This window comes from Haliaeetus albicilla, chromosome 12 (genome assembly GCF_947461875.1).
Source record: "Haliaeetus albicilla chromosome 12, bHalAlb1.1, whole genome shotgun sequence".
Classification (NCBI taxonomy): Eukaryota; Metazoa; Chordata; class Aves; order Accipitriformes; family Accipitridae; genus Haliaeetus; species Haliaeetus albicilla.
The window spans coordinates 12005268-12028897 of record NC_091494.1 but is presented as its reverse complement, the minus strand read 5'-3'; the positions used below and the strand labels follow the sequence as shown (position 1 = coordinate 12028897).

Here is a 23630-nt window from a genome sequence, read left to right as displayed (position 1 = left end):
GTGAAAACTACAACTCAGATATTAAAAGCTGTTTTTCAGTTTTCAAGGGGAGAAAGCCATAGTATGGCTGCTTTATACTGGAGGAGGGAAGAAAAAGCACAAGCAGGTGGCGATGCGTAACAGTTATCAGTTCTTGTTAAAATCTAAATCCAACAGGAATTTGATTTTACATATACAATACTGTACCAGTTTTAAGACATAGGTATACCAAAATGAAGGAGCAACAGATGACTTGCGTATGAGCAGATGCTACAGTCAGTGCTTACTCTTCAGTCCTGTTAATTCATTCTACCTCTAAGACATGATGAAAATTCAAAAATAGTAGATGAAAATGGCACAATTCAACCAAGCGAAAAGAAAGCAGCATTAGTCTGTGACTAATGACACTAAATTCACCAGGAATATCTGCATCCTCAGATGTATACACAAAATATACTAATGAAATACTAAAGAAAATTTTGGACTTCATTATACAGTAATGTTGTATCTGCTCTGTCACTGTATTCCTTTAACATGCAGCACTCTCAGTTTTAGAATCTTACCTTGCAATCTAACAGGTAACTTATTAACTCTTTAATACTAAGGAGAGTGGAGGGTCTTTAAGCTTCTTTAGAGAATACTCATCTGCACCTGCAGAATTAAGGCCGATGGAGATGCATCAAACTAACTCTGAAGCCTAGCCGGGTTCCAACATGCCTGATTTTGGTTGGACTTCACAGGAGCCCTGACCATATTACCATTGTCTTTTGCTTAAAAGAAGTGATGAAGCTAACAGACTGAAAAAAGCCTTCATCAATTCATCTCCAGAAAAGTGTTAAATTGCTATTGCTTCATCTGCATTAGGGATGATACTGAAATAAAATGCAAATGCTTACATCCAATTCCACACTCTCTTTTGCTTCCTCCTGAATCTTTAGAGAAATTCCAGGGCGGGAACAAAACAACTCCATTTGATTTCACCTTTGCTTCAAAAGTGTACGCAGTGGAGGTAGAGATGCTAAAGACATAGCACACATTCTAAACTGAAAACCAACAGAGACTAGTAAATTTTAAGATTCCTTATTTGCTTTGTTTCTCAGTTTAACTTTCAACTTTAGCCAACAAAATCTAACTCAGGAACATGACTCTGGCAGGATAGAGTATCAAACATCCTAAGGCATCAGACTCACCTGATTCTCCATAAATACAAAATAACGTTCATCTTCCAAGGTGCATAAAGAAAATCACATTGCTGTTTTCTTAAGCATTTGAATGTCTGAAATAATTGTCTGGTTTTATTTTTACAATAACATTGTGTTCTACTTGTTAGTATGCTCATTTCACAGTCTGTTAACGGAAGACAAATAAAGGCAAAGAACCAAGATACAAGCTGCACTGTCCTAAATAGCTTGTGAAAACACTACTTCTGTTTGTTGTATGGTCATCGGACGTACTTCTCCCTGGGTTCTGGGTACGCACCTCTTCTGACACATGAACTACCACATGCAGTTTGTTACAAAGAAGCACTCCAAAGGGCCACCATCAGTACAAGGTAATTCAAGGTTAATCCGAACACATTAATAGAATTTCCCATGTTTATCTTTTTAAATTAAACTACCTACAAGGTTCATGCCAACGTACTAAATTACAAATACATGACACTTCTTCACAAACTAACAGAATGGAATAAAATCCTGTATTTTCCTTTGCAGTTCTCTAAAATCTGTCTTCTGCACAATGCTCAGAATTGAGCCCACGTTAAGAGGCACGGGGAAGGAACCCTCTGTTTCATTCATAAACCAGTGAAACTTTGCTTTTAAATAACTGACACACTTTGCAGTTTCAATGCACAATACCTCTCCCTCTAATAAGAGTTAACCACTGGTAGTAAACAATAAACTAGGTGGGTTGCTCATTAGGATTGTACAAACAGTTTCAAAACAATCCATGAAGAACTGTTTTGAACTAGACACTCAAAAGCTTTAGGAATGAATTATGATGTGCTATTAAGAGAGACAAGGGTTACAGAAAAATTAATTTCTCACTGTATTAATAGATGCAGTCTGAAGAAACCGCTAAGTTCTTAAGATTACATGCTTTTTTCAACTGCCACATTGGAGACATCTTTTCAGAAGTCCACTTCATTAAAAATGCAACAGAAAATGATGATGTTGGAAAGTTACAATCTCTTAACACATATTTAAGACTGCATCATGCTTCTCAGTCTTTTTTTTACTGGCGGAAGAAAACTGAAGAAAGGTATTGCCTGTTTATAATGTAAATTTGAGTTCAAACCAATCCCCATGGCTTGGCCTTCCCCTGCATTAATTAGGCTTGGGGAACGAAAGAAGAAGTATTTGGTAAGAATAACAAAAAAAATCAGAGGGAACTATTGTTCTGGATATGTAACAACCTCTTCTAGCTCTGCCAGACACTTAAGGAAAAATCAATCCCTCCAGTCCTCTGGAATATGAACCTAAAAGAGAATGATGAAGTGTTATGACAGAAACTCAACAGTAAACTTATAATTCCACTTATTGAAGGAATCTTTATTTTGCAGTAAGACTGAACATCTGCAGACACATTATACACTAAGATGTTGTTGCCTTAAGTCCTTACAAGCAATTTACAAGACAAATGATGGGGCTTCTTTTTGCCAATAAAAATGTATCTCTTCCCAAAGTTTTCCAAAGCTCTGGTATTGCTTATCATTTAAATGTTATGCTTTGGTTAGAGTCCTCCTGCTCAATGAACAGCCCTGCTCCTGCTCCTCCCTGAGGTTTAACCTCCCGTAATTTCAGCGAAACTCCTGTATAGAATCCTTATTTTAAGTTACGTTCAGGTGTTCCTTGCTCTGTACCAGCTACAGATTTTTATAGGTGCAGAGGAAATAGCTGTTGCTGTAGCCTTGTGCCAGAGCAATCACTTATGCCAACTGACTGCATGCTGACTCAAAGCTGTGTATTATTTTCTTTGGTAGAAGAGCTGGTGTAGGTGAATGTAGGTAAATGAGATGGACTGAGGTGTTAACCTCTTAATGCAGACTAGCTGCAGCTGGACTATCATGCCCTTAATAAAACCCTTTATTAGCATTTTGTGGTTACCAGTGGCCAACAGATAATCAGTTTTTCTACCTCAGGGTCCCTAAGCCAACTCTAGACCAGCAGTGTGAGCTGGTAACTTTTGCCAAGCAGCTCACTAAAAACAAGTACATAGTCTCACAGCAAACATTCACCTGACCCAGAACTCTCAGCCACACTACCAAAATTTCCACAATTACAGCAGTATGATTATAACACAAATATGTAAAATAAATGGAGCCATGACTGGGGGGGTAACTACTGCTGCCACTGGTACAAATATGAAAGGAAGATTGGGTCTGTTAGGATTCTAAGCACCCAAATATTTCTGACACAAAGTGTTTGAAGTAATATTCGATAGAAAACAAAGACACTGGGCAAGTTCAGAAATAAAGGATAAAGTTTAATCTCCCTTGACTAACCTAATCACACAGTCTATAAATCAAGTTTTAAATCCCCATATATATTGGGTATTAGAAAAGACTTGGATTTCTTTTGGAATTTAATGCTGCAATATAAAAATATTATCTGCAGATGAAATCTCTTTATTGGATCCAAGCATGAAGCCACTAATCATGTAGAATTTCTACTGGGTGATTATTTTACTAAAAGAGATTTTTTAAAGGGTAAGAAACAAAAATGTTGAATCTGAGAAGTTCAAAGGGAAATAAGAGAAGCAATAGGAAAAAAAAAAAAGAAAAAAATATGTTTCTTTTACAAAATCAGACAAAGATGTAAGAACACATTCTATCTGACCAGATCAAGGGGTGCTTAAGGAACAAAGAAAGGTTTTTCGCCATCCAAAAGAGAATTTTGCTCAGAATAAAATAAGATTAGGGAATCAAAGAATGCTGTACAGAAATATCTATGACAATTGAAACCAGGTTCCCAACCATTTTTTTATTAAGTTTTGTTGTGTAGCATTCGAACAACTATTTAAATTAGTATCAACCTCTCCTCTTGGCAAGAAAAGGACAAAATGTGTCTTCATGTGATTTGGGAATTTGCCTAGGGATAGTTTATGAATTTGGACTGACGCCGGTCATTCTCTATGCATAGCTAAGTCAGAGTACAAAATTCATTTTGAATTAAAATTTGTAAGAAGTTAAGAGAAGTATTGTATCAGACCCATGACTAGCAAGGTAAGACCACTACACCTTGATCACAACTTTAAAAAAGAACATCCTTAGTCAAAGTAGTGTTTACTCCAGGTAAAAAGACAACTGAGCAACAGATTATGTATGATGGACTTCAATCAACTCACAAAGCTAATGACTTCCGAAGAGTACATGACATTTCCAAAATGGTCCCTTGGTGGCCATATTAGAGACAAAGAAGAATGGAGTGAAAGCAGAAAGTGAGCTGCATTTGTGAGAGGATAATCCATGTTACTGAATATTCGTCAGTGCCGTGAAATGTATGCATCGCAAGATGCTCAATTAAAACACACTGTTCAGAAGAGCTTAGATTTTTTAAGAAGCCTTGAACAAACTATGTATTGATATTCCAAACACTGCACTAAAACCAACATTGGAAGATGTATTTTCATGCAAACTATCTGACTGTTTGGTCGTCAACTAGAAGCCAAAAATAATCTAAAACTTTGAGATCTAAGAAGCTCATGTTAATTGGGTTCAGATTAACAAAAATTGTTCAAACAGCCCACCTCTTTCATTTTTTAATGCATTTTCTTTGAAATTTTGCATTCAAGTTCCTTGGTTCTGTCCATAACTGGAAGCAGAAGTATAATCAAAACACTGTGGAAAAGGCTGAAATTAAAAGATTTTGGGGTCTGACAAGAAGCAGGAAATACTGAAAATCTTGCAGAGTCAGTTCTCCAGAGGCTTCCAGCCCAAGAGGGTCTGCAAAGTCATATAAGCAATCAGACTGTTGGGTGCTTTACAAGTCAAGCTGAACAACCAGCCTTTCTGAGTTTCCTCTCACTATTTTGCATACTTCTTTTTATCCCTTTCCCTTCCTTTCAAAACAACCCTTCCATATTTCAAGAGAAGGAAAAAACATTCCTTTAATACAGAACTTATGCAACAAGCACCTCAGTGGGACTCATTGCTGCTGGCTGTTGTTCAGATGATGTATTTGCAGGGCAGATCATCAAAGCAACAGCAGGATTCAGCTGGTGCACTGCTGTAGTGATAGCTGTTTTTATAAGAACATTGCTTACAAACAAATGTTAAAAAAAACCAACAAAAAAACCAAAAACCACCAACACCACCTCTGTCAAATGATGACAGAACAAGGAAACACAGGAAATGAAAACATGATTTCTATGAGTTCCAAAACTGTTCAAACCCGCTGTCATCAATGAACAGGTATGAGCCAAAAAGCTTAGCCAATGGGTGCTGGAAAGAAATAGTCAGTCTTCTTCAAATGCAGAGGAAAAAGGACAGGAAGCCATTTACCTGGAAAAGCAGCAACACGGAGAACTGTCCTTGAGATTCAGGCCAGATGGAAAGCCACTGGTCTCCCAGGCCAGGCACCCAGGCTTCTTGCTCGGCACCCCAACTTAGAGCTATCTCTCAGCAGATCTCCCACAATCAGCAAGCAAGGAGAAACTTATTTAAAAGCTTGTAAGTGAAAACATCAATGGCAAGCAACATGCAGAAGACTATTTTGTAAGACAGTAGTGGAAAGCTGCGATACAGAAGTTAAGGCTTAACCACTTTTCTAAGGCCAGGGGAAAGAGTAGTTCCCATCACCCAGATGAGTAACATGGTCTGCCTTTTTTTTTAAGATCTGCCATTTAATATATAAAAAAGAATAACCAGCTTTTGAGAAAGCATTTATTTTGTATGTTTTCAAAATGTGCCTACAGACCACTACACAGAGTGTTAGATATTAGCTGGCTGTTAAATGAAGCCAGAAGGGAAAAGGTCACCTTGGAATTTACTATAATAAGATAACCTTGCCAGAAACTCTAAAATGTCATTATTTAAGCAACACCGGTATTGAAAAAATATATGCTCAGCAAAGAATAATGTCCTAGATATATTCTGGTTCAACTACAGGTCATTAGACTAGGTAAGACTCTTGTGCAACTTGAATTCAGTGGAGCTGAATTCATTAACACCAGGGTTGAATTTCATCTAAAGTCTTAACAACTTCAAGGGTTTTAGTAAGTGATCACCCTAACCAAGTAATACATATTGGCTACAATAAGATGAACATTTATTTAGTGAAAGAAACTCTCCCTGCAGAATATCAATTTGAAACTATTTTCAGGACAATAATTCAAACGATATGTAAATGTAGGGGGGTGTGCATGAAGAACCAGGCATCTTAGTAACAATCTTCAGGTACGAAGTGTTAGAAAGATAGCTACTGCACATTTCTATCTGTCTTAATATACTGTCTCCTATTAGTTTTTAACCCTTTTGCATTAGAAGCAAACTTGCAACAGTTTTTATTCTCTTTTGTAATTTATCTACACATGCATTATCTTCAAACATAGGCTGAAATCCAAAGGTCAAATACTGGCATAACCTTCAAGGACTTCAAGTAGCACTGTATCAGATCATAAGTGAAATCCCCTTTACAGCTTCAGGAGTGTTCACACTGGATTTTAGATTGCCTCCCAGCCTATACCTTACATGAAGCTGTCCCACCATGATTCAGTGGGAAAATCCAGTCCTGGATTTTTCTGGTTTTGTTCTTTTAAATTCGATGATAAGCTCATATTGTTTGTCAAAAATCATTATCTTCTAAGGGCTTTTACAAGTGAAAGATCCTATACCTTCCCTGGCTTTGTGTGTCCTAGAGGCTTACCTAGCATCACCACAGAAAAGGCCTTCCAAATCACAGAATGAACTAGCCCACGTGACAACACACATACAACTGTGGCTAGAAAGGATAAGCAGTATAATCTCAATTGTCCTGTAACCTACCATTACCTTTTAGGAAGGAATGGTTGAATAAATAGAAAATTATCAATAATTTTAGTGAACAGAAGAAAGTACAAAGACTGTTTAAATGTAACACAGTGAACACTTCACCCTAGCTATGACTTTTTTAATAGGGAAAAAACACGCTCATTGTGACAGGAATACGACCACAGACAGCAAGATTCAAACTCAGACTGACCCAAAAAGCCTTGGCAGAATACACTTCTAAGACTTCTACCATCTCCAGGCATAAACCAGATACTCCTCATGCCTCTTCACCATCGTCTTGAATCCTCCAAACAGAATGTGACAGCCAGACTGGCTATGTTAAAGGTAAGTATCACGACCCAAAATAAGAATAGGTTGTAGGCCCCATATCCACTGAAACTATAGTTTGCAGAGGAAGACCACGAAATGATCAAAAATCACCCATGTAAACAAGTTTTGCCATAACCAACTAACCACAATACTGTACTTACTTTTCAGCTTAAGGAAATGCAACCCATTTAAAGTCTCAGGCCAGCACATGTAGTCTAAATGTAAATCCTGAAGTGAATCTGTCAGCAATTAGTGTAATATTAACTCAAATGCACTGGACTGGGTAGATGCTAAAAAAATGCATGTTTGTCTGATCAGACTCTGAGCTTCTGTGCATAAAACAACAGTCATGTTAAAGCATTTTCCTGGATAGGTCAGCATTAGACACTTTGGTACTGAGGCTGTTTTTAAATTCATGTTGAGAAAGACAACTCTCTTAGTAGACCTGTGTTAGTTTTGAATTAAAGCATGGCCAAGCAGAGAGCAATTAATTCAAATTATAATTAATAAATTATTAACTACAACTAAGCAACCAATGCTAACTAAACTGAGTTAAGTGAAGTGGAAAAAATCAGAATCTTCTCTGCTCATCAGGTCTCTTCTAAAACTGACACAGAATTGAACTTTTTGAGGTGGTCAAAAATTGGTTCAGCTTCTGTTAATGGCCAATTTTGTAGAGTCAGAAAATACCTAACCAAAAGTAAAGTCTGAAGCACTGCAGGAAAAGACTGAGAGTGGAAACAAGGAGATGAGTCAGAAGCAAATGAGCAGGAGTTATCAATCGATAACAGCATTACTATGCTTTTATAGGAACGCTTGGCTTTGCAAACATTTTCCAAAAAACCAAGTTGTTCCTCTTTCTGTGTAGTATTTCCTGACTCTTCAGTTTAGTATTCAGGAAATAACTACACAACAGATTTGCTAGGATTCCTACGCATAAAAAGTGTATTTTATGAATATTATTCAAAATGTTCTGGTTAAATTTACACAGAGATTGTAACTGCCTCTTCAGCTATTAATAATTTACTCTGAAATTTCCTTATGGTTTGAACTTGCTGCACATAATTTCAGTTTACTTAAGAAGTGATTCCTTAAATCTTTTCTTCACAGTTTGGAGCACATCGTCGTCTGTACAAAGAAATGTCTTTGTTGTTTAACTCCAGCAGAGAACAGGCAAGAGGACCAAGGACAAAAGGTAAAAAAAACAGTTATTCTAATCCAGATATTGTAATTACACAGTTTATAAGTAATGCATTCAGTAAGCTGTATATGTGAGAGAGACACTCCAACTCTAATGCATAGACTGACACATACAGGAATGCACTCAATGAATAATATACACGATAAGAAATACAAGGTCGAAGTCCCTCTGGGGGTTTCACAAGTCCATCACAATAAACACACAAAATAGCATAGCTTTGGGTTGCAGCACTTCCTAAACTCAAATGAAAAAATTGCAGATTTTGTTTCTGAACAGAAATGTAAGAATTATCTATGGTGCACTAACACCTCTCACTACTTATTTGGGACAGCCACTGAACCCAATGCACACCTAAGCACTGTAACAAAAGTTTATTATAAGCAGATCCCTTGTATATAAACTAACTGAGAAAATAGAAAAACTATCCTCTGCTGGCATATTCTTGCATGTTTATTCCAAGCCTTGAAAATTCAAACACATATCCTCTCTCCTCCATATTACTATATGTGTCTGTTGCAACTTTTTTGCACAGAAACCTTTAATTGCGTATAAAAATTATAAGAAAAAAAGCATTAAGAGCAATTAAAAAAATACATATTTTAAAGTGTATTAATCTAATTAGCACCACATGAAGGAAATCAATTACTTAATTGCTAACATATAAAAATTTTCATATGATCACATGTAATACAGCAGTACCTCTAACAATGTTTATCTTCTAAATTCTCTGCCAGTGTTCTAATCTAACCCCTTTATTTGCTGTAAGTTTGAATCTCTAAACTGATTTCAAAATGTCCCTTTAAGCTCAAGAGCTGCTAACAATATTTCATCATGAGACATACCATTTGAATGTTATCTGCTGCAGGGAATACTGAATCAAAATATTTTTTAGAGAATCTTTTTACAGCCCATTTACTATCAGCCACTCTTGTTTTCATATGACAAATTCCTTAAATCCATATTCATGCTCAGGCACACCAATATTCACAAGAATGCTATTAACATCTCTTGGACTTTTGTTTAAAAAAATATTAATGTGTAACTCTTAGTTTAATTACAAAGACACTATATTGGCATGTGCTAATAGAAGATGCTAGAATAGCAGAGTATCATTTTACAGAAAGCAGGGAAAATGGATTAGATCCAAAGATCTCCTTATCTTATTTAGTGGCTGAAATAACTTAATTCCATGAAAAAGAAAACTGAAATACATAATATATCCTAAAGGATAAAGAGCTTTACAATTAGCAATGAAGTAAATCTCACTATGAAACATCTTTGTAGTAAACAGTATTCAGGTAAGGCAAATGTTAAGAGACTTGCCAAAACTCTAGTGTATATACTGTCATAAGGTATCTCATAAACACCTCCTGCCAACGATGGCAGGCAGTATGGCTGGTACCATTTGCAGAATCAAATCTCAAAGTCATATGACTCCTGATTCAGACAACTGCTCCAGAAACAAACTGTTGCTTGAGTTACAGGACATTACCAGATTCCTTCCAATCAGAATAAGTTCATTACACTTGGTAAGCGTATTTCAAAACTAATACATTTTCAACCATTGTATCTTTCATTCTTGTATTAAGCTAAATTCTATTTTTTACTATTGATACCCCCTAGCCATCAGATTCTCTTGCTGTTGAGGCTATGGATATGGGTAACAACCAGCTTCTTTGAATTAGGTTCTCAAGACCCAACATGCAAAAAAACACCTTCCAAATAATCGCTTCGGATTCATGTCATTTGGCTTTAAAATGTTGCCATTATCCCAAATCCCAATCGCAAAGATGCTGAAGTATTTATCCTCAAAACCACATGTTTTGCAGCGTAAGTGCTGTAATGTACTGGTCCCACTTAAGGTATTATTGTCCTACTTAATTCAGTGGCAAGCTTCCCATTTCAGTGTATGAGAACTGGCCAGCTGATGATTACCAGTGGGATAAAAAGTATGTCTTTGTCTCTTTTCTGTACAAGACTAGCATGTGACATAAGTGCTTTGCCAATGGAAAAGTTTGTCCAAGGTCAGCAGTTCTGTAGCCGAAAGGTCTAACACACCAGCCAGTAAGAAAGTAATGCTGAAAACTACTTTGAGAAGCAAGTCATTCTGTACATAGCTCAGGACTGTACAGCCTATAGCCTTGTTTACACTTTATAGAGTCTAAACCTAAATTGTAATACGTAGCTTTTGCTTCTAACTGTAAAAAAATACCAGAGTAAATATACAGACTGATTAATACATTATTAAGTTATTAACAGCTATTATTTAGCAGTCCAAAACTGAACTGCTTTCTTTCTGAACACACAAACACACACACACACACGCACGGAAAAAATCCAAGATGTTTCCTGGATTTTTTCTGATCTGCCTTATGGCTCTGTTAGAGGTAGTTCATTTTGTCTCACTAAGAAACACCAGTTAATGTCGCAGACCATTCTCAATTTGACTGTTAAAATATCTTCCTTTATCAGATCGACACTCTTCCTACAGTAAAGATCTTCAAGAAACAGAAAACCTAAAAGGATTTTTAGCGCTGAGGGTGGGGTGGGGAGAAGAAAATATTATGTTTGTGCTGTATGAAATTCATTCATTCAAAAACAGGAGAACACCTCAAAAAAGAAAACATAAGCAGAAGAAAACAGAAACAATGTTGTTGAAGGTTTTTAAGGTATACAGAAATAAAACAGTATAGACCACTAGATGCACAAGAAATCTATGATTTTGTAGTCTTTGTGAAGTTAATTATAAAGTTATATGAACAACCAGTTGAACAACCATTGAAATAGGCTACCTCCTTTAATCTGCACATTCTGACTACCCAGATAATGACATGTTCCAGAAACACTAAAAGCTTCATATAGCACTGTCATGGTTTTTCTTTTAACAAAAGTTCGCTTTCAAGTAGCAAGAACTTACAAATTTTTTCTGCAACCACTCCAACTTGTGTGCAAAAACCAAAAATGCAATACTTAAAATTAGTAAACCTTAATAAGCTACCATCATATTCAGCATCATCATTAGAACTATGCTTTTTATGAGGGTCACAGGTTTTGCAACAATGAGCAATAAATATATTACTACAAATAAATTCACAAAAGCAGTATGGAGAGACTGTCAAATGTTTGGATGACTTTTAGCTGAGTTTGAAACTCTTTGGGTAAGAAACCTCACATTCTTGCCTGCTTTTTCCAGCACCTCCTGATTTTACAGAAATACCTCCTTGTGAAAACACACTTTCCTGATTGCTTAGCTGCTTCGTACTTTTGAAAGAGCAGTGAAAAGGTGTAGAGCTTTATAAAAATTGTTTAATGAAACCACATGAACTCAAGACAGTCTCCTGAACACAGATAAGCAGGATAACTCTGACTCCCAGAAACATCTGCTGTCATCTTCTCAAAGAATTTTAGTGACCTTGAGCTGAGTTATGATTTTGCATTGAAGAAACCATAAAATGTGCAAAGTCAAAGGAAAACCAAAAGCAACTAACTTACACTCGTTGCAACAAGAAGAATGTTGCTTACAAGCAGCCCTGATGCCTACAGCTGGACTATGACAGAACAGGGACCTGAAACTTCAGTTTTGCAAAGCACTCAACTACATGCTTAAAGGAATGGCTGCTGGGTTGTTTTTCTTGTTGCTGCTGCGGCATAAGGATGAGTTTAAGATTTTTTTTTTTTAAAGTTCTGAAGTTTTAAAGACTTCTGCTTATTACCATAAATACAGAGAAACCAGTAAATACCAGATCTGAGTTTTGAAGCTTACCAGCTCTACCAGTGTTATGTGCTCTATAAAAATGTGCACGTCTAAATTTTGAATGCTGTTTTATCAGTGAGAAATTTGTGACCATCAATATACCAAAACCCAACATCCCAATTACCATTTCACTTGTCCAATAAATTGCTTGACAAATCTTTCTCTATTTCCATTTTTCTGATCTGTTAGAACATGTTCATTCCTGTCCTGGTGCAACTCACCTGCCTCAATAAACCAAGTTTATCATGTACTGGTGTAAGCAGAGAGGCTAGAGACCTTCTAGCTGGAACTACAGCCTCAAGAATTCCTAACAGGGGAGGGAGCTGGCAAATTTAGCAGACTAAATCCATACTAGCAGCTTTAAAATGAAACATATGAAATGGATTAAAAAAAAAAAAAAGAAAAAGAAAAGAAAAGAAAGAAAGAAAAGATGATAGCATAAACCAAGAGCTCAGGGGATAAGGAGTAGCATGGGAAAGAAAAACTTTGCCACTTTCCCATACATGCCAACAGCCTGGTTATTTTTAAGCAAAAAATGTTACTCTTTTTCTGTCCTGCCCATTCCAAAAATGTTCAAGTGGCTCAGGATATTTTAACATAGCTAAGGGAATTTTTCTGCCAGCTCTTTTCAGATGCTGGCATGTAAATCTGACAGAAAAATTACATTCAACTCCATGATTTTATATATTAGTAACGTGGCTACTTTCACTGTTCTGCCAAGTAAGTTGCTTTCTCACCCATTTTCTACCAAATGTACAAGTACCTATGGAAGCTCTTTAGATAGAATTATTCTTTTATATCATCATCAAACAATTTAGTATTGATGGATGCTATACGAACTGTTCACATCAAAAAATAAATCCTAGTGTATGTAAGTGTATATAATGTGTCAAAAATACATTTGGGTGAAACCAGGACAGAACTGATAAGATCACCCTATAAGAGGTCCAGAACATTTGGTTTCCTTGGACTGTGGGTAGCTCGTAATATTTCTTCACTTTTCAAGAATCACTTTTTTGGTAAAATTATGGAGTTCGCATTACAGTTCAGACTGTTCCCCATAATAAACTCCCATCTACAGGCAAATGTTTCTGTAGAAGTAGTTACAGCTCCAGCAGGAATTAAGGAGAAGAAAGCGGAAAAGACGAAAGAAGCAATTCAATAATGAGCACTTTCCTTTCTTGTACTTAAGCAGTAGCTGAGATGCTTACCAGCCAGAAGTGAGATAAAGTAGCTGTCAAACAGGAGTACTGGGATTTGAAACTTCCAGGAACATCCAGATAGTTCTAGTAATAATGACACCAAGCTAGCAAGAAAGGCCTCGTGTAGCTCCATTTCTATTATTTGCTATGGCAATGTTTAAGACAGATCTAAGGATGGACTGACAGGTGAAGAGAAATTAAGGGGGGAGGGGCAGTTTTTACAAATCTTAACCAACTCTTCTCTCTCCAATCAGAATTGGCTCCAAAAAGAGAAGCACAAATGTAGGCAAACTAAGGGCTTTGTAACCTGAGAACATGAGAGGTTACAACAAGGAATGGCACAGTTCATAAATGCACACAGGACAGACATAGATCTGCAGATAATCTCCAATTTGCAGCATACTAGACAGATCTAGAAATACACCACAAGATGCTATGATTCCAGAATCCTCTATGGTTTTGAATTAAGGACCTGCTTCAGAATAAACAATTGTACAAAAGACCTTGCATTCTGTGGATACCACCTCAGTATCACATTACATTATCTCAGTACAATCTTGAGATACTTTCACTTTAAAAGAACTGAATTTTTAGGCAATCAGGAGATGCTCTTTTCTCCTCAAGCAGTCTCAATACGCTTTACATAAATGAGCATGCTGCTTGGCTGGATTCTTGACCACTCAGAGAAGGTTAATGATGTGGGAAGCGTAATCACCACAGCGGAACCAAATAATAGGAAACACCAAAGCCAAATCAGACGGACAGGGAAATAGATGGGAACAGGTCTACAGTGTTTGTCATGCGGGATCAAGCGAGAATTATAAACTGCCAGTTAGTTCTGATCAAAACATCTGTTTAATGATTCCTCCCCCACCCCCCACGCCCTTCTCCTCTCTTGTTCTTGACATCTATTTCACACTGCTTAGAAGGCCTTTCCTGGCATAACCTCCACCCATTGCACTAGCACACAAAGAATGCTTTATTCACTGAGATGCAACTTACCCAAATAGTTGTTGCTCTTTGACATCTCAGTAATGTTGATTTTAGTAGCTCCTTCAGGAATTTCCACTATCTTGTGGTAGCCAAGATTTGTTAGCGTGTGTTTGAAAACTCCAGACACAACCTTGCAAGCAGTGTTGTCCCCTCCACATATTCCACACTTGTCAATCACCTTGTCTGAACCCAGATAGTCGTCACAGCCAATGCTCTGCAAAATAAAGTAAGATTTCTTTTTCCAAGATGTTGTAACTGCAGACTTCAGACAGAACAACCGAGGACAGTATGACTTTCAGAGAACATCCAATCCTGAAAAGATTTTGTGAATTAGCATTTCAGCAATTTCTTCCCTTGTTCTTTTGTATGCAAAAAGGCAATAAAAAACAGAGGGCTCACAGACTTGGGGATTTCAAGTTAGCTGACAGGTTTTTACAGCCTACTACTAAAAATACCAGAACCCACTAAAGAACACTAATGCTTTCATCATTGCTGATTACACCCTCCTCAGCTGAAAGAATCTCTTAACAACATAGTTCCTGTAGCTGCTAGTCAGAAAAGAGATGAAGAGCTATGATTTTGTTATGATCCAAGACGGGCTTTTTACTAAAGCAGAACTAGTTTATATATAAAGTGTCGTCTTAATCTCCTCTAAAATTGAGCACTGAGCCTATTCTCACCAAAAGAGGTTTCTAAAAAGTCTTTATACTGTGTCTAGACAGTTATAGAAGTGATCCTCCTGTTCACTGAGTAGGAAATCTTCAACCCACTCAGTAACACCCACTTGGACAAGGTAGTTTAAAAAAAATTTAAATAATTTAAAACAATGTAAATTAAAGGGCAGGAAAAAACGTTACAGATTTGACACAAGCCAGAAAAAAAATCTTTCCAACTTACTGCACTTTAAAAGTGCACATATGGTAGAGACGATCTCCTCTTTTACAGAAACATTTCTGTTCATTGATCTTGCTGGTTTGTATTTACAGACTTTAAATAACATTTAGGATAAATACTTACCATCTACCTAAATGATTAACTGGCACATGCGAAAAAGAACTTCTCATTCAGGTAAGAATGAAATATTACATGAGACAGTAGAACAGAAGCCTATCACATAATTTATGAAATGTAGTAATTCGATGGAAAACGTTCAAAATAAATGACAGAGTATTGTTCTATTATTTCAAATAGTAAAAAATACTTGTAAATTCTTGCAAAATTCTTGATGAAAAAATGGTTTATTATTGTTTTACGGTCTTTCCTGGAAGCAAACATCCAAGTAAGAGGGGGAAAAAAAAGAATTTTTTGATACCACCAACTTACAACATAGGGAGTATCTTGAGCCTTGGCATCACTGTATTTCTTTCCTATTCCCAATATTAACACTTGGCCCTTGCTGTGAAAAATGTTCTAAACTGCAAGCCAGAGTCTGCTTAGTTCCAATATAAATATTTAACACCCAACATGTTTTTTATGACTATCCAAGAAACACAGATAAAACCATCTAACTCATCATTGCCAGGATCACATTGAGCTTGACAATGATATCTGTTTGTAGTCATGAAGCAAGACAATGAAGAAGATTCCCGAGCACTTAGTGTTTCATGGTGGGATAACCTGGTAACTAAAAATCTGTTCCATCCTATCAAATCTAGTGTGAGCAGATTGTTGCATGATTTCAAAGATATTTTGGATTCAAATATAAATATCTGGTTTAACATCTTGCATTTGCATTGCTTTGGGGAAATCTTAAAATCATGTACGAGCTCAATTTTTGTGTTTTGCCTCAAAATGCATTTTATTACTAACAATGTAATGCATTTGCTTAAACATAGGAATTACAAGTGTCTATACCAAACCATACAATATGATTTCAGACCTGCTAAAACAATCTGAAAAATGTGAGTGATCTAAATTTAAGACAGCTGTGCCCCATGACTGATTAATCTCTGTACTAGTCCTCCTTGAAGGATATGTTGCTGAGAGTATTTACACTTTCTCTACTGTCTATTTTTTGGAGGGAAATTTATTGGTACTTAGCATCAGCCTATGTTATATAGTGACTTCCAGGAAATTTCCACTGCCAGCAAGTTGTTTTATGGAAGGAATTCTTTCAAGTATGAGGTGTTATACAACATGAATTGCTAGCGTAAATGTTTAATGATGTTCTCTACCACTACTGAGTCCCACACAGGTTAATACAAGTTTCTTACTCTTAGCAAATAAAAGAGAATAGAGAAAAGTGTGTTTCATTCCTTGAGACCGTAACGCAGAACTACTGTGGGTCAGTCTGAATGGAACTACTTTTCACAGAAGCACCAAAACCAATCAGTAAAAATGGGATTCCTTTGGAGGGAATAAGTACCAAACCTGTTTTAAACTCACATGTCATTCTTGGTCAAATGTTGACTGACATACAGAACAGCTGTCAATCTTTGGCTGTACTATTTGGAATTCTTCCCATATAGGGTAAAAGGAGCCTGTGTCGCAAAAAGTGCCTGTAATGTTTAAATGCTCTTTCAAATAAATGACTGAGAAAGATACAAAGAATGAATTACTGGAGACAAGGAGCTAATAATCTGAAACCAGCAACTGACAATGAGGAAAAAACCACAGAACCACAAGTATATAAATAAGATTGTCCTGGTTTCGGCTGGGATAGAGTTAATTGTCTTCACAGTAGCTGGTACAGTGTTATGTTTTGGGTTTGGTATGAGAAGAATGTTGATAACACTGATGTTTTCGGTTGTTGCTAAGTAGTGTTTAGACTAAGTCAAGGGTTTTTCAGCTTCTCGTGCCCAGCCAGCGAGAAGGCTGGAGGGGCACAAGAAGTTGGGAGGCGACACGGCCAGGGCAGCTGACCCAAAGTGGCCAAAGGGGTCTTCCATACCATGTGACATCATGTCCAGTATATAAACTGGGGGGATTGGGGGTGGGGGGAACTGCCACTTGTGGACTAACTGGGCATCGGTTGGCAGGTGGTGAGCAATTGCACTGTGCATCACTTGTATATTCCAATCCTTTTATTATTATTATTGTAATTTTATTTTTGTTATCATTATCATTACTAGTTTCTTCTTTTCTGTTCTATTGAACTGTTCTTTTCTCAGCCCACGAGTTTTACTTTTTATTTCCTGATTGTCTCCCCCATCCCACTGGGTGAGGGGGAGTGAGTGAGCAGCTGCGTGGTGCTTAGTTGCTGGCTGGGGTTAAAACATGACAAAGATAAACAATAAGATAATAAATAAATAACACAAGATAAATAAGATAATAAATAAATTATATATATTACACAGAGTGCACTCATATATGTATTTTACATACCAATAGAACAGGTATTTAGCAACAAATTACGATTTTACGACGAAAAGTTAAAAATCTTTACTAATGCGTCTACTGAGGCTTCCATGGAAATGATGTGCTTTAAAGATGAATATTGCATAGGTTTCAGAAGAAGAGGGCAGTTATAACTAATACACTCTAGAAAACCTTGACATTTGCTTAATACAGTTTAGGCAAGCATATAAAAATGGCTGTGCACTCTCTAATATTTCCAGATCCAGCAAGGATATCATATAGCAAGGCTGTGTCCCACATTTTCTATGGGAATCTCCTTCTAACTGTATAAAGCATAGATTTCTAGCACTGACGGGCCATGACATATTGGATCAGACACCTGTTACTCGTCCAGGACTCAATACTTAGGATGTCCTGGGCCTTGGTCCAAAGTAATTTTGGGAAGATGAAACAAACACCTTTCTGACAAGCTGATTCTTTTTTCTCTCTGCTTTTAAACAGCTGCTTGAAGCTGTGCAGATATTTGGAATGGTCGTCATCCTTGTAGTACTAGGCTGGTAAACAGAATTCTAACTTCTCTCAGGATGCGGTATTCATTACATTTGAACACATGTATACACAGCAAACATACATCCCCTTACCACATTGCTTAATACACTTTGATACATCAGCAAGAAAAAATGATGTCAAGGAAAGAAGTGATGCAAACTGGAATCCACTGTGAGTGTTCCTTCCAATATTTGCTGTTGGAACATGAATAAGTCTTAACTATGTCAATAGATACGAAGATCAGAAGTTTTGCTAGATAAGCAGATAGGTCTGATATCTCAGATAGCCTCCTTGTACAGCTCTGGCAGGTTGACATGTAAAGTGGGTGCCAAATACATTAACACCCAACTTAACAGCCCAGTACATTCTCACAATGGTGAAAGAAGGCTTTGGTCAATGAAGAATTCACAGTTGTTTTTCATCATGTAATACACATTTAAGGAAATAGGTTTGTGAATATGAGATGAATTAGAAGACAAAGGTAAATGTATTCTGCCCACCAAAAGGATTTTGGACAGGACTACTGCAAGCTGCTCCTTGGCTATCAATATGAGGAGGTCTAGGACACACCTGTCCCTTAAAACATTTTCTTGCAAAGTGTTGTTTCTTAGAAGAGGTACTTTTGACTTGCACTACCTATGCATCTTCTATATCACTCAACTATTTTTACAAAGTAGTTCAAGAAACTCTTCTAAGTTACAAGTTAGCATGAAAGACACTCTTCAAGAATTACAGCCAACTGTATGCCAAAATTAAATAAAAACTCTTGAGAGAAACAAGGGACAATCTGGATGAAATATTCAGTGGTGGACTTAATAGGGGTTTAGGACTATGTATACAACAGAATGGGGCTGGTGCCAGGCATCTGAAAACATGAAGTGCTGATCCTTGAAATGGAAAACAGATGTTACAATTCCAGTACTAAATGATTCTATTAAAAATCACAATCTATGTGGTAGAGTGGCATAAATAATACAACATGACAATAACCTGCCTCTGTTGCTTTAGCTGCACTGTATTATCAGGTAGAAAAGCCACAGTTATGAGTTGTAATATATTAACACCATTAACTTCAAAAATTAGTTAAATTGACCGATAGTTAGCCAAAAGCTTTAATATGTAACTAATTTGGAGTCTGGGCATCCATGGAGCTACAAAGCAAAAGAATAAAATGTTTACCAGAAGTCATACTTAAGTATAAGTAAAAAACTCTAAGAAAAGGGTCAGGGACAGTTATGGATATACCACAGCTGATCCAGCTGCTAAAGAAATGTTAGGTAGGGTAATGTGAGAAGAGTAATCAGACAAGGTGCATGGTCTAAAACACCATTCAAGAAGCTACGTGGGTAGCAGAAGAATACCTGGCTACTGATGGGAGACCTGTTTAACACCATATATTATCAATAAATCCTAGTTCTACAAATTGCTGAGGCTACTGCTAATTAAGTTTTATATGCTACGTCCTATGAAACAGAGCTTCATGGGAGCCATCATATCTGCTGATCTGCTTGAGCAATACAACATCTCCCCGAACTTGGTATCACTGATTTAGCCACCAAGAAACATGTACTCTTTCATCTGCTCTGTGGAATAAATAGAAGTATTGAGATTAATGATTAGCATTGTGGGTGATTTCTGGGGGTAACTACAAGATATGATGCCTTTACTTTTAAGTTACTGTTTCTCCTCTCCATGTTCTAAAAAACTTGGTACATAAGTCTTACAGGGTGGTATAATGTAACAGTATCAGAACTAGTCACACCTCCTTTCTCAAACTTCTGGTCATCCTTCTGAAGTAGTTCAACATCCTTTGACAGTGAATCCAACAAAAATAATGAAATAACAAGACAATTAAAACTAGCTTTGCTAGCTGATAATATCTTTTCAGTATTCTAATTTGCAGTTAAAATATTTACTTGTTTTCCCTTCTATAAAGTGTCAAACTATTAAAAACTGTATTTTGAATATATTAGAATTTAAGCTGTTTAATACCACGTAATTTCTACAGAGAAGCAGGATTACATGAATTATTAAATATTATAGTGACAGAAAATATTTCCTAAAAATTACTGGATCTAATGCTAAGGATTAATTATTTGCTGCATTTAAGGAACAAGAAAAATAAGATCCTCCAAATCTCACATCAGGTGTTTTGAGTCTCTTTGCCTTGTAAGTATCCAGGCACCTGAGCAGCAACTAGTAAAAATACTCTGTGGTTTACATTAGAAGAATACTACATCAGGGTAAGAAAATCTGCATGTTCACACAAAACTGCCAAAGCAAATGGGTAATCCATGAAGCATTATCAACACATGGAATGATTAACTTTAGCACACAAATCCTGTCACATTATTTTGTGTGGAAAATAGAAAGACAGATCTAAAAGAAAAAAGACATCCTGTAAGTGTGTCTAGATGCTTCTCTGTTTGTATTTAGCTCTCATTTGCTGCTACCTAGTTTCATTTGTACTCTTAGTGGCTATAAAATGGAACAGATTATTCTTAATAATACATTATTTAAATCTGAAAAGAGATACAAAATGGTGATTGTGTGGCATACAGAGAAATGAGACTCAAATGTGAACAGAGTAAGAACTATTCTTATGCAGTCTGCCACCTAAGACAGGGAATACATAGTCGTTAGATGTATGTATTAAGGGCAAGCAAGACATCGCACAGATTATTCAGTTTACCCACAAGGTAAAATACTCTACAGACACTTTTCATAGGCACCTTACAAGGACTTTAAATTAACAAGCAAGGATTAAAATCCAACACAGGATACATGACTCCAGAGAAATTCAACACAGAGGGCACATATTATTTCTTGCAGTCACTGTTAGGAAAAAGTAGACTGCCCACATCCTTAAACTTTTAACAAAGACCATTTGATAAAATATTTTGAAATTCTATCAGATAGAGGTTTGAGAGTTTTGATGTAGGAAAACTAGCTGATAAGTCATAAAGCTAGTACCACCATATACATCATCTAGCTAGCATTATCAAATATGTCACCCTTACACTAATGTTATTTTCTTCTTGCCTTTTTTTTTTCCTGGAATATCTATGAAATGGTCTGAAAAGAATAAATATTGAGGCAGTAACACTACAATTCAAACTCCCCATGGAACTACTCTTGTCAGGCTTCATTTAAAACAAGCCATCTTCAGAATTAATTCAGAATGATATGAACTTTTGACGAGAAGATATTTACTAGGACTGATTAAGGATTTTGCAAAATGTATATTTAGCTTCCCATTGACATTCAGAGAAGGAAGACAGGGTGAATCAGTTCTAACTATATACCTCTTTTAATTAGGTATCACAGACTGATCCAAATGTCAGGAGTCTGGCATTTCCAGCATTCATATTGTAAATCTGCATATATTGTACTATAAAGGAACATCACTTTAAAGCAAGCCAAGATAAAGCAGAATTAATGATAGACTGGTACTGAAATCATTATTTTGAACTTCTGCCATTGTATGATGCAGAAAAAAACAAACAAGGAGGAAAAAAAATGCTTTAAAACTGACCTGTAAATAGGTAATAACTTCAAAGTTATGTGGTAGATGACTCAAACATCACCTTCTGAGCACATAGCTATTATTTTGCTTTTTGTGCTTCTCAGGTCCATGAGTTGAATCATTTTTTAAAAAAACAGTGGGGGTTTTTCCAGGTATCTTGTTACTTCTGTAGCTTACTGTGTTTTCTTATAATTGCACCTAAGTAATCCATTCCAAGGATGCACACTAGTAACTTTGAATAAAGCACCATCACAACAACAAAAAAGCAACAGTCACTGTGCTCTTCATCCATATAAGCAACAAATGGTAATACATAATGTGTGTGTGTGTGTGTCTACACAGCTATACATCTGCCCTGAAATGACCCTTATTCTGTCATATCTGCACTACAAGCTATATAGCCTGGTTTCTTTCCTTCCTAAAAGGAGGAATTGACCCATAATAGATCAGCAGTGATACATGTGATGGACTAATTCTGCAGTAGCAGCTTATTGAGCAGTCATTATTGGTTGTTATTGTTGAGGAGATTCTGCCCTACAAACAGCATGGGAACAGTAAATCCAACACAAGTTCAGTATCTGAGATAAGATTTTCAATTCTCCCACTTCTCTTCCCTTCTAGAAATTACTATTTTCCTTTCATTCTCCTAGATGGTCTATAGGATTATTTTCACTAGTACAGAACAAGAAACATGGAGTACCTTATAGCTCTTGGTCTACTGTTATTATATTCTGTCAAACAAAGCATTTAGAGAGTAGACTATACACTGTAACATAAAAATTTCCCAACAGAATCATGCTACTAATCAGTACTGCACTATCTTCTTTGGTTCTGTTGGCTGCGTGGCACTATACAACAACAATTTAGTGCTTCACTTGCCACTAGCTTAATTTAGAATCTGTCAGTTTAATTTAGAATTTGTCAGAGAAACTGAAGTTCCAGTGATCCATAGCAAAGTCAGTGGAAAACTGACTCTTCTGAGTTGTCCTCTCCTGGTTTTCCTCTTCAGCAAGACTGCCAAGGTTCCCAGACACATGCCTAACTGAAGTCCATAGAAGAAAACGTTTCTACACTTACCTAATCCCTCCTTCCAAAATAAATGAAATAAACTATGGCAGCTCTGAGAACAATAAAGGAGAAAAATAATTGTAAAAAGAGGGGGAACATTACAAATGTTTTTAAAGTTAGTTTCATCTGGCTTTTCCCTAAACTCTAAAAATTTTCCTGAACATATTTATTCAGGTCTACCAAAAAAAATGCTCATTCAAGCACAAAGAAATCATTTCCAAAATCTATGATCACGCTACAGCTGAAAGTCAGGAAAGATGTCATAATAAGCTAGAAATACAGCAAAAATTTAACAGAAAAAAGGAAAAAGCTAAGATTCTTAACAGATGAATAAAGGGAATATTAGAGCCACTTTGGGTAAAGTTGAAAGGTGATAAAAGCATGTAAACAAGACAATTCTTCCATAATTTTTGGTCTTTTCTACCAAATGCTGGAACCTTATCTTTTTAACTAACTCCTGCTCTACATTGTTCATGGTTCTGCTGTTAAGAAATTATCTTTGACCTTCTTTTATCCCCATTTTAATAAACTGCTTCCTATATTCTAGCCAAATTTCTAAGGTAGACTGAGCTTTTCTTGCCATGTCAGGTGTCTTCTCCAGATACAGTCTGATGGTTTTACTTCCCAAACCTTTCAAACAGAAACGGGAAGCCATTATCTTAATAATTCAACCAGTAATGAAATGGACACAGTTGAACTCACACATTAGAAATTGAGTATTGCCCCCAGGACATTTACGTGAGGTAACCATTTGTACAATATGT

The 23630-nt window shown here is 36.4% G+C and overlaps 1 protein-coding gene across 3 annotated transcripts in view; it reads right to left on the bottom strand.

The window, feature by feature from the left end:
• The window catches only part of THSD4 (thrombospondin type 1 domain containing 4), a 327756-nt gene that overhangs the window by 56657 nt on the left and 247469 nt on the right, over positions 1–23630 (bottom strand). For all 3 annotated transcript variants that reach the window (XM_069798090.1, XM_069798091.1, XM_069798092.1), the window contains one exon: positions 14436–14640. In XM_069798090.1, coding sequence (XP_069654191.1) covers positions 14436–14640 — 205 coding nt within the window. The remainder of the gene's footprint in view (positions 1–14435; positions 14641–23630) is intronic.